Consider the following 15,522-nt stretch of genomic DNA (forward strand, 5'->3'; position numbering starts at 1 on the left):
TGTCGAGAGGCGGCGCTGTGCTGCATTCGGCGTTAAAGCACCTTAAACTTCGTAAAGTAGCGACACGCGTTGAAGAATGCCGTCTCGTCCTCGCGCGCTCTGGCGGACGCCGCGTCGCTATTGGCCTAATAGCATCACGTGGGCGCTCGCGCTATGCTTTAGCGCCATTTTTGCTCGAGAAGCGTCTACGGAGTGGCGAGGAGCGCATGTTGGCGCCGTGGCTACACTCGAGCGATGTAAGCGGCACCACGGTCGAGGAGGGAGTGTGAAAAAGAGGAGAAACGAGGAGCAGTGAAGTCGGAGGAGGAGAGTTTTGCTACTTTAAGAAGTTTAACGCGCTTTATTCGGTGACTGGGCCACATACAGAGTGTCGCAGTTGGCCAAGCTGCTAAAAAAACTATATAACATACGATTGTAGGGCCAACGGGCGTTCGGCCATGAGTACACTTCCGAAACCAGAGCCGCTTTGATCTACACTATCTGGGTAATTAGATAGTTTAGCATTTTTAAAAATTTTTGAATTAAGGTCATTAACCCACGTGGTTGCTGTTAGGATCGACCTGCAGCTATTTCAGCCCGCTGCACGTGTTCCGATCCAACCGGGACGGTGGCGCACTTCAGAGAGGAGGACGAGGAAAAACTTTATTTGCTCTAATTGGTTAGAAATTAGCGGTGGCAGATGCGGTCGGCCGTCTTCACGGTCTTCTTCCCCATCTGCGCAGGGTCGACGCCCCTATTCCAGGGCACCACTGAGGGTGGCTACTCGGCGAGCGTGCCTTACTAGTCCATGCTGGACTTTCGGGTCGCTGCTGGAGAGCACCCTCTCCCACTGCTCCGCACTCGGGTCTTTTATTTGAAGGAATTGTTGATTCTGAACGCATTCCCATGTAATGTGATATAAGGTGGGCTTGGCGCCGCACCAGGGGCAAATGTCTCTATACTGGGTGGGAAACATCTTGCTTAGTGTGTTTAGGTTTGGATATGTTTCTGTCTGCAGCCTCCTCCAAGAGGTTGCTTCATGCTGATTTAGGCTGTTGTGGGGTGGAGGGTATTTGATTCGGACCCCCTTATAGTAATTCAAAATGTCTGAGTAGCTTGGGTTGACTGGTATGGGTTCCTCAGGGTCGGTGCTTGTGGCCGCTCGGTTTGTGTGCTCTCGAGCTGCCTTGTCCGCCCTTAGGTTCCCTTCTATTCCAGCACTTCAGAGAACTGCGGATAACCGGCAGCCACGTGGCGAGGGGTCAGCTCAGGGGAGTTCTCGAGGGGAGGTAATTGGCGGAACCTCCCCATGCGCTTTTCGAGACACCAGACAATGTGCTACCTGGCACGCTACCCGGCCGGCTCCGAGTTCGACGAAGTAGGCTTTGTGCGCAACACGACAACGCCGCCCTGTTCTGCTATGAGTGGGGGAGTTGCCTCGGGAACGCCGACGAAGGCTCCTTCCCACGCACCGACCAAGACGCAAGACAATGTGCTACCGGGGCGCGCTACCCGGTTCGGCTCAGAGTTCTACGAAGCCCCTATGACGTCGGCTCCGGACCATTGCACCTGTGTGTGTGTGTATACGTGCATGTGAGCCCTCCTCCTCCAAAAGGGCGGGTCATCTTCAATGACGCCGAACTATGACGTCGAGCGGAGTGCTTATAAGCAGCGATTGTCGGCTGCTAGGGGGTGCTCGTTGTCGCGCTCGAAATGTACTCGTGAGCTGTGTGCTCGTTTGCTTTATGCTCGTCTTACGGGCTCCATTTGGGAGTCACGCTAGACTGTCGATGTGTCTCATGTTCAAACTGTAAATAACATGTAAATAAATCCTGCTCTCCTAAGTCCCGACGAAGAGTCAAGCTCCTTCCTACAGCTACGACTGCCAAATCTTACATCTGAATGGCAGCGGTGAGATCGGCCTACAGCTCGTAGATCGTCCGACAACTCTAACAGATGGTGGCAGCGGCAAGATCGTCCGACGAATCTTGCATGGCTTAGCGGCGATGGTGTTGCGCTGCTAAGCACGAGGTCGCGGGATCGAATCCTAGCTGCGGCGGCCGCATTTCGATGGGGGGCGAAATGCAATAACGCCCATGTCCCGTGCATTGGGGTCACGTTAAAGGTCCCCAGGTGGTCAAAATTAATCCCGAGTTCTCCGTTACGGTGCGCCTCATGATGAAATCGTGCTTTTGGCACGTAAGAACCTAGAATTCAATTCGAATTGAGGTCGTGACATATCTGTTGGGAAAACTTTCATCGCGTGGAAGCAGCAAGCTGTTGATGTTCGTGGGTCTTGGCTTCCGCTGATAGCGAGCCGCGTGTACCGCGTGACCATGGTAACACACGCAATGACCAGGCTGTTACCGACCCACGGTTCCATGACATCACTGTTTCTTTATTTTTGTGCAGTGGTAGGCACGTAATCAGGCGGCGGTTTTCGCATTTGGTGCGCAACGAATTAAGCAGGTAAAAAGAGACAATTAGGAAGAACGGTAGCACGCTGAAAACAACTGAATGCGTTGTTTCAGAACACGATAAAAGCTTTCCCATCGCAAGTCAGGCCCTTATTTAGAAATGAAATGTTTGCTCAATTATTCTTCCCTAATTAGCGAGACAATTAGTACCACACAATTACCCTCATTGCGAAAAAGGTATGATGACAGAACACCGTACGTCTTATAATCATAACACGTGAGTTTTTTTGAGCTGCTTTGCTAGCGTTAGCTGAGACACTCCATTTTTGCCCCACCTCCGTTTTAAAAAGGCTTGTTTCTCACGCTGAGGTCCCTCGCAGTGGTGTCACCTATAGTAAAGATATAGACGAACTCGTACGGTTTCACCAGATTTAACAGCCGCCAGCTGCCTCCACATCGTCGTTTTCCGTGCGCTGCCGAAGTGAAAAAACACAACAAAATTTGCGTAAATCTGTGCCATGCGGCTATACCGGGCTGCGAACTATCCGCGCAGAAAGATCCTTCGCTATAGGACGTAACGCCAGTTACGAATTCATGGTTCCGAGAATAAGGCAGCCTGCATGGCGTCTCTCACCGTGTGCGGATTCATCCGGTAGGCCGGAACCATGACCAGGTTGCTCAGGTAGGCTTCTAGCTGCTCCTGCATAGCGAGAGAAAATTAGAGAAGAAAATTTACGATACCCGTGAGCGTCGGCTAGGTCCAATATTTATACACTGAATGCGCAATAAGTCAACTGCAATATATATATATATATATATATATATATATATATATATATATATATATATATATATATATATCTGTGATAAGTGGGCGTGGCCAGGCGGTTGGGCTTGGCTACGAAGATTCCTGGAAGACGAAATATCCAGAATGAATGAATGCATGAATATATAAATAAATTGCCAGTTTTACCCGAACGCGAAGCAATGAAAGCAGCATAGCAAGGGTTACCGCTGCGCTGAACGCGTCTCACAACGCTGGCGTTACTGGGACGCGTCGCCAGGTGGCGCCACTGCAGGCGTCGCACCTCGATGGTGCAACGAGACGAAAGACGGAAGGAAAGCCGCCGGCGCGTGCGCACCGCCGCAAAGAAAGCGCGCTCACCTTGAAGTGAATTACCCTGCTGTTGCGCACGCTCGAGTTTAGTCCTGAGGGACGCCGTTAAACAAAGTCAGTTGTTAATCCCGGCACCCTTCCTCGGTCGCTTAGGTTTCTTACTCGCGGTTCTTCTAGTTTCTTTCCCACTCGGTGGCGTTCTACCAACAAAAGAACGGACCGGAATATCTACTCATAGATTTGTCTTGGCGCTCACTGGTCCGTTCCACTCAGACCAGTCCGACTCCACTCAGACCAATCCGTTCCGCTCAGACCAGCCCGACTTCGCTTACACCAGTCCGCTCCGCTCAGACCAGTCCGACTCCGCTCAGACCAGTCCGACTCTGCTGAGATCAATCCGTTCCGCTCAGACCAGCCCGACTTCGCTCAGACCAGTCCGACTCCGCTCAGACCAGTCCGACTCCGCTCAGACCAGTCCGACTCCGCTCAGACCAGTCCGCTCCGCTCAGACAAGTCCGACTCCGCTCAGACCAGTCCGACTCCGCTCAGACCAGTCCGACTCCGCTCAGACCAGTCCGACTCCGCTCAGACCAGTCCGACTCCGCTCAGACCAGTCCGACTCCGCTCAGATCAATCCGTTCCGCTCAGACCAGTCCGACACCGCTCAGACCAGTCCGACTCCGCTCAGACCACTCTGACTCCGCTCAGATCAATCCGTTCTGCTCAGACCAGTCCGACTCCGCTCAGACCACTCTGACTCCGCTCAGATCAATCCGTTCCGCTCAGACCAGTCCGACTCCGCTCAGACCAGTCCGACTCCGCTCAGACCAGTCCGACTCCGCTCAGATCAATCCGTTCCGCTCAGACCAGTCCGACTCCGCTCAGACCAGTCCGACTCCGCTCAGATCAATCCGCTCCGCTCAGACCAGTCCGACTCCGCTCAGACCAGTCCGACTCCGCTCAGACCAGTCCGACTCCGCTCAGATCAATCCGTTCCGCTAAGACCAGTCCGCTCCGCTCAGACCAGTCCGCTCCGCTCAGACCAGTCCGACTCCGCTAAGACCAGTCCGACTCCGCTAAGACCAGTCCGACTCCGCTAAGACCAGTCCGCTCCGCTAAGACCAGTCCGACTCCGCTCAGACCAGTCCGACTCCGCTCAGATCAATCCGTTCTGCTCAGACCAGTCCGACTCCACTCAGACCAGTCCGACTCCGCTCAGATCAATCCGTTCCGCTCAGACCAGCCCGACTTCGCTCAGACCAGTCCGCTCCGCTCAGACCAGACCGTTCCGCTCAGACCAGTCCGACCGCTTGGCTTCATCGCTTTTGCAGCCAGGGACACTGCGCACATCGCTGGAAGCTTTCTAACCAGTGCATCTCGTGCGGGCCGCACATGCGTGTCGATACCTTGACAGCACGGCGCGAACGTACCTCGGGCGTTGTTATAATTGCTATCGCAATAATACCGAAGTGCAAAGCGATTACAACTAGCGGCAAGGACAAGAGCATTGCCTGAAAGTGATTTTTACTCGCACGTCAAGACCACTTGAAATGCGTTTGCGTTTGAGAATGCCATCACCTTGAGTTCCTGCGGCGCGGCCGCTCGATCACGTGCTCACAGGAGCAGGCGGTCGAGCCCTACGAAGAAAGGCTAGCCGCCGAAGCTTGCTCTTACGGCCGCCATTTTCTGCGGGGACGCTGTAAAGCGGGTGATTTTAGAGTTACTGTAACATAGAGCAACTCTGGACGCCTTCTGAATCACAATAACTCCCTTGCTTCGATTCAGTGCCTCGTCAACCAGCACTCCGGGAGACTGAGAGTAGCACGTCGCGACAGAGAGGCCCCGTCAGCAACCGACATCACTAAGCATCACCGGAGCGTTCCTTCCGAGGCACATAGAGTCCCAGAAACACAGGCTCAATCGCGCGTATTTTTGCAGGCGTGCTCGATTAGCAGACGTGCACCCGCCGATCGAAGCAGACGTGTGGAAGACGCGCGATGGAACGTCGTCGTCATCATCATCATCAGGCTGTTTTGTCCACTGCAGGACGAAGGCCTCGCCCTGCGATCTCCAATTACCCCTGTCCTTGCGCCAACCGATCTCAACTATAGCGTCCGCGAATTTCCCAATTTCATCGCTCCACCTATGTCTTCTGCCGTTATCGGCTGCGTTTCGCTTCTCTTGGTAACCAATCTGTAATCCTAATGGTTCAACGGTTATCTAAATGGCAGCACCACATCACCTGCCCAGCTCCATTTTTTTCTCTTAATGTCACTTAGAATATCGGCTATATATACCCGTTTGCTCTTTGATCCAAACGATCGAACGTATCTCCTGCTTCCTGAAGGTGCCTCGTAAGTGCCGCTCCTGGGCACCGGCAGGGTATGGCAGCCAAGCTCAGGGGCCGTAGGTCTTCTCCCTTGTTTTACAGACAGTGACTAGAGAAGTGGAACGAAACGGAATATCGCGTTTCCTAATGCCGCACCGTTCCGGTTTCTACACTGTGGCCAGCTTACATGCAGCCAAGCTCAGGGGCCTTAAGTCTGCTGACTTGTTTTATAGACAGTGGTTACAGAAGTGGAATGAAACGGAACATCACGTTTCCTAATGCCGTGCCGTTCCGGTTTCTACACTGTGGCCCGGTTACATGCAACCAACGCAGAAGGATTCTTCGTACTCGGCGCGACGCCTCCATGTACCGATTGAACGGTGCTGCGAACGCGAGCTCGGGCAGCTATTTTGTAGCGATGCCTTATGCCTTATTCTATGCTACTCTTATCATCCACCACACACGGCCGCCTGATCCCGTTGATAATGTGGGCAGACCTTCGCTCTGACCACTAGCCAAGCGCGAGAAGTCTGAAAAAGAATAGAATAGGAAAAGGCATCGCTACAAAATACCGGCTCCGGCAGGCATAGTGAACGAGCCGAGCCGTTCTGCATAAGGCGACCTCGCCGAAGACGGGTACACAAGCCAACCTTGCGAAGTTTATCCGCATACAGAGGGAACTGCCCAGCTGCTAAAGCTTGACGAATGCTGCCCGACTCAAAAAGCCGTCCAATGTAGAGTGCCAAATGTCATTTGACTTGACATGCTTTAAAGAGGATGTTACGAAGAACTGATATTCAATCGCAGGGTAGCAAACTCAACAAAGAATTGAAACGGCTGCAAGAAAGGTGCTTTGAACTGCAAAGAGACATTCGAGAATTATGAAGGCGACTGGGTAGCGCAAGCCTTTAACGACAGTTTGAAATAAGCTGTAGAAAGTAACAAGAGCGCCAGGTTTGTTTCTAACGTACCACAATAATAATCGGTAAGGCAAAGCTTATATGGCAAGAATAAACGCTAACGGAATGTGTATCATAAAAAGCGAGGCCCTGCAAAATATACAAACAGGCACAGGTAGCACAATAACTAAAGCTTCTTTGATCAGATAATTCCGACAGAAAACGACTGCCTATAGTGGACAATATGCTGTAATGTATTGGACATGCTAACATACGCCGTTGTGCCCTTGCATGTCTTCTTTTCATTTGTAAATGAACATAATTTATACTTTTACTTGGGTCCGACATTAACAATATGTTACCAACCACTATAACAACCGAGCTGACTATAATTTAGGTAAGATAGGGCTGAACTTACAAAGAGTACGCAGCCAGTAAAATCTATCTGAAGTGCGAAGTCTGACGCTGGCTTTTCTTCAAATTCTACCTCGCTGCGCTACTCATCGCCACGTTTCTGCTATTAGAATTAGCAGGCGTTCTTCCTCAAATATTTGTTATTAACTAGTGATTGCGTCTTACGGCGTAATAGTGTCCTTCACTGGCAGACAAGTTATTCGAACGCCTGATTAAATTGGCGAAATTAGCGGCTGTCAGTCATTCATCGAGCGGCCGAACCTTCGGCTGCTTCCTGACAATAATGATGACGATTATTTTTATTGGCATTCCCGTCGAAACGGTACGGCGACAAATAGTCACCTAGCCTGTTTGAGCTAATCTGGTGCACATATTAGTAGCGCTCTAGCGTTTTGCCTATCTCTCATTGAACTACTCCCTCAATTAAAGTTATATCACTATACTGTACACAGTTACCTCGCTTGTAAACACACCCGTTCTATCTATACCTTCCCTGCTTTCCCCCCACCAGTACTCTAAGCGTCTCTTGCTTGCATCGACTGCCTACCAGTTAATGCTTCCATCCGCTTTGAATCCCAGCGCTTCTGGAACGTGTATGTTTCTTACGCCTCTCGCAGGGTGAATTCCCTTCGCATTCCGTCGGGATGTTCCGAGTCGACCTTTCTTTTTAAAGACTCCGAGGGCGGCTTGCAGGAACATTTTATAACGAAAATAATAACGAATAATAACGTTCTTGCACGGACTATAGGCGTTGTCTTTGGAACATTCAAGAACGCGTTCGTGAATTTGTTATTATTTTCGTCATTAAATGTTTGTGCAAGCCGCCCCGAGTCGACTGCTTGCACTTTCAGTTATCCTGCACTTGGTCGCCAACTTTCTTGACCTCTTCCTCTATTACGTGTCCACGCCTTTAAAGTGCAGATATTCGTGCACTGGCGGTCGCCCAATCCTTTTCATGCACGTTTCCGAGACTTCAAAGCAAATTTTGCTCCGCGCTTCTCTTCCGACTTCAAAAGAGTCCCAACGCACGTCGCCATGCAGCCGCATCACTAGCACCACGGACCACGTCGCGTCACGGATCACGTAGAAGAGTCAAACTAACCCCCCTCTCCCCCCCCCCCTCAACACGGCTGCGGGCGGAGGAGCGCTCACGGCAGTAGTACAGAAATAATGCACCTCAGAATACGTTATATAGAAGGCAACACAAATTCAATAGAAGCTCAACGTAATTTCTATAACAACTGGTGTAAGGGTAGGCCGCTCCATGGAAGATCTGGCGGCCGTGTGCGCCAGTCTCCGCTCCCGTCTTTCAATTTGGAGCCTCTCCTACAAGGTGAAGGATCTGATAATGCTGAGCACGAAATGCCGTCTCACGTCCTGTAACAGTTTAAGTTACAGACGTTAGTTTTAAAAGTGTATGCTGCGAAAGGGTGCACTGACGCAGCTTTTGGTTCGGTCTGCTGCTAGTTTGTGCACGGGGAAGTACGCACGGAAGCCCTCTGCAGAAAGCATAACAGCTGTGAAGGTGATGCTGGATGCCATTCACGTGGCGTTGCCACTATGAATTCGGCTCCAAAGGCAGCGAATATTGACAATGGAATCTTCCCGCGCGGAACCGCACTATAGCGTCGCGAAAACTCGCCCACAAACAGAAATGTTGCAGCGTGCCCTGTTCAAAAAAAAAAAAAAAAACGCTTCTTGGTTCTCACTGTGGCGCATGTTCCATGTATGCACAGAACTGAGAACGCAACCGCGAGTACTTTTCGAAGTTGTGGTGTGAACGAGGTGCTACAGGGGCCGGCCAAAGAAACCGACGTGCCCATTACTACACTGCATACAGAAACACATGTGCGAGCAGGCTTGCCTGGACCTGACCAACCTAAATGAAGACCAGTTCCTGTGACACGTCTTTATAAAGCTCCGCAATGTGCAAATTATACCGCGCAGCTGTTACCGCACTGACACCTTAATTCGCGACAGGTAACACCACTTGCCAGACTTGTGCGTAACCTAAATGTTTGCCTTTTCATCATAATGTGCCCTAGCTGTTGGTGTAATGTAATATTGTCACTGATGTTTCTTCCCGCGTACTTCAAATCAGCTTGCTTCTGTTTTAGAGCGCAGCTCTTTGGCGTCCGTTCCTGGGTTTCGCGTCGTCGTCGTCGTCGGCCTCGTAACCAGCTCCGCCCCCCTTTCATCCCCCCAGCGCTAGCAGCGACCGACTGATACCGCTGGATGCCGCTGACGCCGCTAGAGAGTCAAGATAACGTGACTGCATAGAACACCGTCGCCGCCATGCAGAAAGAGGAGGAAAGGGTCCCCCCCCCTGTTCTTGTGTGGCGGATAGGGTGCTCTTCAGTTGCCGACGCGCCGGTTATTCGTTGTCCCTGAAACCAACTCCGCAGCTGGGGTTGACTCACTATCGGCGTCAGCGGCATCAGTCAGTCGCTGCTATCTCTTCCCTCCTCCCTTTATCGTGTTGTCCGCTTGCTGCGCGCGCTTCTGCCCCCATCGTTTGCCGCTGGGTGTACACGCCGCCCCCATCCCCCCTCTTCCTGTGAGTCTCCGGTTGTCAAAGCGCCGGCTCGAACTTAATTCCTTTCTTCGCTCCTCCTCCAATGCAACCCCTGTGCGGTGGCAATCAGAGAGCCAGATCGGTGGCGGCGGATCTGTATATGTGCACCGCCCGAGCCGAAATTGCCGCTGCCGTTCGCCCTGTGCGGTGGCAATCAGAGAGCCAGATCGGTGGCGGCTTGACATAAAGACAAACAGCAATTTCCTAACACTTATGCGGGAGAGCATCCCGTTCCTCTCGCTCGTAACACGTCCCACGGCTGTGACAACCTCGCGAGGCACTTGTATACATCTCGTCTTTGAGAATCAAGCATTGGTGTACCAAGTCGAACATATATCAGTCTATTTCTCCGACCACAAAGCTTCCTTCATGACTGTCAAGAACTGTTAGTGGAGTCTTTGTTAAAGGAATACGTGTGAAAAATAAAAAAAAAATTATGTGATAGCGCATACATGTGTTGCTCGATTTCTTTGCCTCAATCTATCGAAAAGGTGAAACAGCTTATTTGCTGCGCTCAAATTTCGCATTAGGAAGTAACGTAATCGTCGGTAATTTTTTTTTGATTTGCTGATTTTTTAAGCCTTCAAATAATAATTGGCTAGATTTTTTTTAACGTGTACGCAGGCGTCTTTCATCGATATTTGGTTTTGCAGGATATTCAGAGCGTCCTTTCACGCCACGCGCCACGACGCCAAGGAGGCGAGCGCCAGCTGGTGGTATTGCAAGGAACCGGGTGCGCCACTCCGTGGTCCCCGAGACACCCGCGCGCGCAGGTGGCGGACGTCGCGGCTGACTTGTGAATGGTAGAAACGCTGGAAAACGGGTTTCTTGAGTTTTCGCGTAACAGAATTATGTTTTCTTGTTTTCTGTTTCGCACGTTAAAACGCGCCACGTGGCGTAAATTAAGCTGGAGGCATTGCCAACTACGTCTCTGTCATATACCCTGGCACGATAAAACGATCAATTAGCAACAAATATTGAAATAAGAAATTCTGCAGGTACACCAATGGAGTTGTCTAAGTATGCGTAAGCACTGTGCCGCTTGCTCGTCTCCACGCCACCCGGCGTCATTATCAGTCTTATAGCTTGATTCGACCAGTATGGACACTTATCAACTCTTATCGAACTTGATCCAACCTTTATCTACTCTCATCGGTAGTTATCAACCTCGTCGGACTCGATCTGACCGTTATGAATCCTTATCGTTCATCAACCTTATGGCAGTCCATCCAATGCTTATCAGCCCTTATCTCTCTTTGTCAACCTTATCGGACATGACACGACCCTTATCAATATCATTGGAATTGCTCCAACCATAATAAGCCCTTATAACTCTGTAGCAACTCGCCCATCCGCGTCGAACCATTATCAGTCACGATGCGACCCACACAACCCCTCATTGCTTCTTATCATCCTTATCAACTGACTGCTTATCTGTCTGTGTTGCGCGACGCGACGCGAAGCGCATGAGCCCTCACAGATCGGTGGCGTTTCGGTCGGTGAAGGAACGCCCCAACGGAAGGCGCATTCCGCGACCGCCGAAACGCAGCGGGGATGTGGCGGGTGTGGCATTAAATTTTGGCGAAAACGGAATTTTCCTGATGCCTGCAAGACTATAATTAAGGCCCTACCACACGGAGGACGGCGTACGTGTCTCGCTAAGCGTATACGTGAGCGCACGCGTATCCGATTCTGTACGCGTGCGACGAAGGGAAGGGCGAGCAGCCACACGATACACGCACAACTGAGAGCATCAGTGCGCGTACCTCAGTGCTGTTAGATCACGCTAAGTAAACAAGCACGGTGTCACGCGCACACGGACAAGTATGGGCAGGTCCCACTACAGGTCCCGATCGATGAACGCCAGCACTCGCTGTCACAACGTTGGCGGGATGAGAAGCGCCGGCAGCGGGAAACGTGCGTGCAATGTCCCAGAGCGAACGTTTCGAGCAGCCGCTCGCTTCACCATTTCAACTGTGCCGCGTCTCTGAAAGTCAAATTACACGACCTCCGACACTACAGGCGCGCGGGAAGGCGACGCGCATCCAGCCACCATCTTTCTCGGCGCACCCTCAAATGCTTGCCCTTCGCCCTGGCAACTGCGGCAGATGAACACACGCTCGGCCGCGCAGGTAGGCACGGCGCCGCAGGGCAGCGCGGGCTCAATCACGTGACCTCGAACATTTGGTGGGCGGCAAGCCACCGTGGTTCTCGGCGCACCCTCAAATGCTTGCCCTTCGCCCTGGCAACTGCGGCAGATGAACAAACGCTCGGCCGCGCAGGTAGCCACGGCGCCGCAGTTCAGCGCGCGCTCAATCACGTGACCTCGAACATCGGGTGGGCGGCAAGGCACCACCCTTCTCGACTCGCTCTCACACGCATTCCCTCGCATCCACGGAGGAAAGAAATAACGTCCTCCATTCTCGCACCCACCGCACATTACGTGATCACCAGCATGCGGCCGCTCTTTCTCCGCACACTTGGATTTTATTCGGGACAGCGCGACGGCGTCGAAAATGCGTCTGGAGTGTCCGCATAATTGCCATCGAAATAATAAGCGCACTCAATGAGGGCGCCCAGAACATAGTGGTGTGATGAGATCGGGGAATTCGTAGTAGGCGCACGATGGTGTCGGCAGACGCGCGTAAAGATGTGGTTGGGGGTCACTGGGAGGCCTTCGGCCTTGCACTGTGCACACGGATATGATGATGATAATGACGCTGATGACGATGATCAATGATGTCGCGACAGAGTTTCAGCCACTGACCGCCCTCTGCTGGACCTCTTCCTGCGACAGCAGGCTCTCGGGCTTCTTGGGAAAGCGAGGCAGCGGCCTGCGCGCGTTGTTGTCCTCGCGGTAGCTGCGCCGCCGCTCGCGGTGCTTCTTGGTCGGCAGCGGGATGGACATGGCGGCGCGGTACATCTGCAGCTGCTGGTGCAACTGCTGGAAGTGCTTGTACCGGCGCCGGATCGACCACTGGAAGTCGCCGTGACGCAGCTCGATCACGTACCTGCGAGATGACGGCGCTCGTTGGCATTCATCCCCCTTCGGAAACAGGGCGGCGACAAGCAGTCGCACAGCCCGCTCGATATAACTTAGTTTTACTACAGTCACCACACTCTAGCGTTTCTATCGCACTCTGTAACGTCGCATCCCTAATAATGACAGCGCTACGTAGGATCGCGGTTGTTCTTACAGGTTGGGGTAGAGGATGTGCGTGCTGCTGTGGTCCCGCTCGACGGAGACGATCTTCACCTCGAGGGGGCAGTCGGGCAGCGTGAGCAGCCGGTTGGGCGTCAGCAGGCTGCAGCTGGGCTCGTGCACGCGCGAGAACGAGAAGCACGTACCTCCGCGCGGCAACACTGCGTGAAAGGGAAGAGAGAGAGAGCGTCGTCGGAAACGAAGACACGCAGACATTCGGCTCGTGCGCGCGTTATCATTGCTTTAAACTTCAAATTCGTCTACTGAAGCAACAGATTACACGGATGACAGATGTCGCCTCGAATAATTCTCGAAGTGTCACGGGTCACAATGAAGCGACGCCACAGCATATACATGTACGCAGCCACGAGGCACACTTGCCGATTTACGTCGTCGCCCCGTCTTGGAGCGCGGCGCCCGCGATGGGAAGGGCGAACGACGTCTAGTTTGAAATTTCGGCTCTTCCCGCGGCGCGTAGCGATGTATTTTTAGCAGGCACGATCGTGCGCGCGCGTTGCATGCACTGCGCGCTTGTCAGTTAAAAATGGCCAGACCTGGCGAGGGGCCCTTGAACGAATGTCTCCTTTGTTACCGTGGCAGTAGGAAAGAAAGATGGGTGCCTCGACCGCAGCGCCAACGCTTACCGTCCATAGAGTCTCCCCCGTCCTGCTCAACGGTACAGTCCTCTCCTCCGCCTTGGTCCAGCAGATCGGCCAGCGGGTCCACCTCGGGTGGGCGCAGCTCCTCAAAGTCCGGGTCCTCCTCCTCTTCCTCCTCTCCTCCGGAGGCGAGGGCGTCCTGTGACGTCGCCTCGGCCATCTTTTTCTTCTTCCTCTTACTCCCGCCCCGGCGCTGCTTGCCGAGGACGCTCCTGCACCAAGAGCGTAAGAGAGAGAGGGCGGTTGAACTATACGTGAGCAGTACAGACCTAGACTGCTGTGCCGATACCTGCTAGATCAAGTTATTACCTATCCGGTGATCTAGGACATAGAACAGGCCATTAGGAGGCGTCGGCTGTGCACGCATTTGCTACTTAGAAAAGCGATATGTTACTTGCAGGTTTCTTGTTCAAAATGCCTGGAGTTCAGACACGACATTTCTTGCTTTCAATCTTTTTTAGCGCTAAATGAAGCTTCTCGAACTGAAAAACCCCAAAAGAAAAGAAAGGAAGAAAAAGAAGCACTGACGAGCAGCATGACACGTCGGCAAATCTACAAAAAGTTTTTTCTCCGAACAAGTTCCGGGTTAGTTTCCCAGGATGTGTATGAGTGAGTAAGTGATCCATTGGAATGAAATTGGAAATGCCAGCCACTATTTTGTCACCGGCTTCTCAACAAACAAACAAACAAACATTCTCCAATGATCAAAGGACGATAACAAGCAGGTGGTATGAAAGAACGTTCAGGCAATAAGGCACATTTCGTAAACACAATATAACAGTCAATAATAATAATAAAAAAGAGCAGCAGTAACAGCACACTCTGCAATAAGCACACAGGGACATACGAAGTTTTAATAGTGAGATACAATGTCACTTTCAGTAAAGAAGGTTAATAAAGCTCTCAGAGCTGATCGCTCTAAAGACACGTTATCCAATGGCCGAAACACCTCTTGCATGCCGAAAGCCCAATCATCAGGGGTCATAATTACTGCCATCAAAGGATAAGTTTTAATAGTGAGATACAATGTCACTTTCAGTAAAGAACGTTAATAAAGCTCTCAGAGCTGATTGCTCTAAAGACACGTTATCCAATGGCCGAAACAACTCTTGCATGCCGAAAGCCCAATCATCAGGGGTCATAGTTACTGCCATCAAAGGGCATCCTTGCAGTTCAAACTTAGGACCGCTTAACAGAACGTTAGTAGAAAGGCACAGGTGGACGACGTGTACGATATAAAGCGCTATCTGTACACGCCCCCTCCAACCTGCACGTGTCGCGACGTCATCGTGCAGAAGATGGTCACGTGGGAGCAGAATACCGTTACGGATTAACTGGCACCCACTCGGTCGGCTGTCGCGCTGGTATACACGGGGCCGTGTAACGGCCAAGTGCGCGCCTCACTCGGTATAATGGTGGCCGCGCTTTAGCTACTGCGGAATAACGCTTAACTTATTAACCCTCCGCAGTGCTCCTTAAACGGGATCCGTTATTATTTGAGCGTCACGCTGTACGCGTTGCGATCGAAGACCTCGTCAAATTGCCGAACGTCAAGGAAACGCACATCAAGACCGACACCTCCAGCGCAGTTAGGCAGCTCAAACAGGGAATGTGTTGCTTATTTTGTCAGTAGATTCAAATGCTTAACGAGCATTCGCGTGCGAACATCAACGTTCGATGGGTGCAGGAACACGGTTGTGACCACAAAACCATGGCCTTGAGAGCCGCAAAGCTCATTCTTTTTTCGCCACCTGTAATTCCCCCTCTTTCTCTCCCCGCTGATGCCCCCTCCCCCCTTGCTCTGTTCTCATTGCCGCGAAAGTTTATCAACCAGCGGGAGACGCTTGCCTCGACGCCTGCCTGCTGCCTTCCCCACAATACTTCTCGGATGGAGAAAGTCACCGTCCGGAGACTTTTGGGCGGAACCGGGC

At 52.0% G+C, this 15,522-nt stretch overlaps 1 protein-coding gene across 7 annotated transcripts in view; it reads right to left on the minus strand.

Moving 5' to 3' along the window:
- Pld (Phospholipase D) overlaps window positions 1-15,522 on the minus strand; it is a 170,596-nt gene that overhangs the window by 63,764 nt on the left and 91,310 nt on the right. For all 7 annotated transcript variants that reach the window (XM_075675895.1, XM_075675894.1, XM_075675896.1 and 4 more), the window contains exons 2-5: window positions 13,577-13,803; window positions 12,928-13,093; window positions 12,498-12,741; window positions 3,031-3,096 (exon numbers count right to left, since the gene is read on the minus strand). In XM_075675895.1, the coding sequence (XP_075532010.1) occupies window positions 3,031-3,096; window positions 12,498-12,741; window positions 12,928-13,093; window positions 13,577-13,751 (651 nt within the window). In that variant the 5' untranslated portion in view covers window positions 13,752-13,803. The remainder of the gene's footprint in view (window positions 1-3,030; window positions 3,097-12,497; window positions 12,742-12,927; window positions 13,094-13,576; window positions 13,804-15,522) is intronic.

This window comes from Dermacentor variabilis, chromosome 11 (assembly GCF_050947875.1).
Source record: "Dermacentor variabilis isolate Ectoservices chromosome 11, ASM5094787v1, whole genome shotgun sequence".
Taxonomy (NCBI): Eukaryota; Metazoa; Arthropoda; class Arachnida; order Ixodida; family Ixodidae; genus Dermacentor; species Dermacentor variabilis.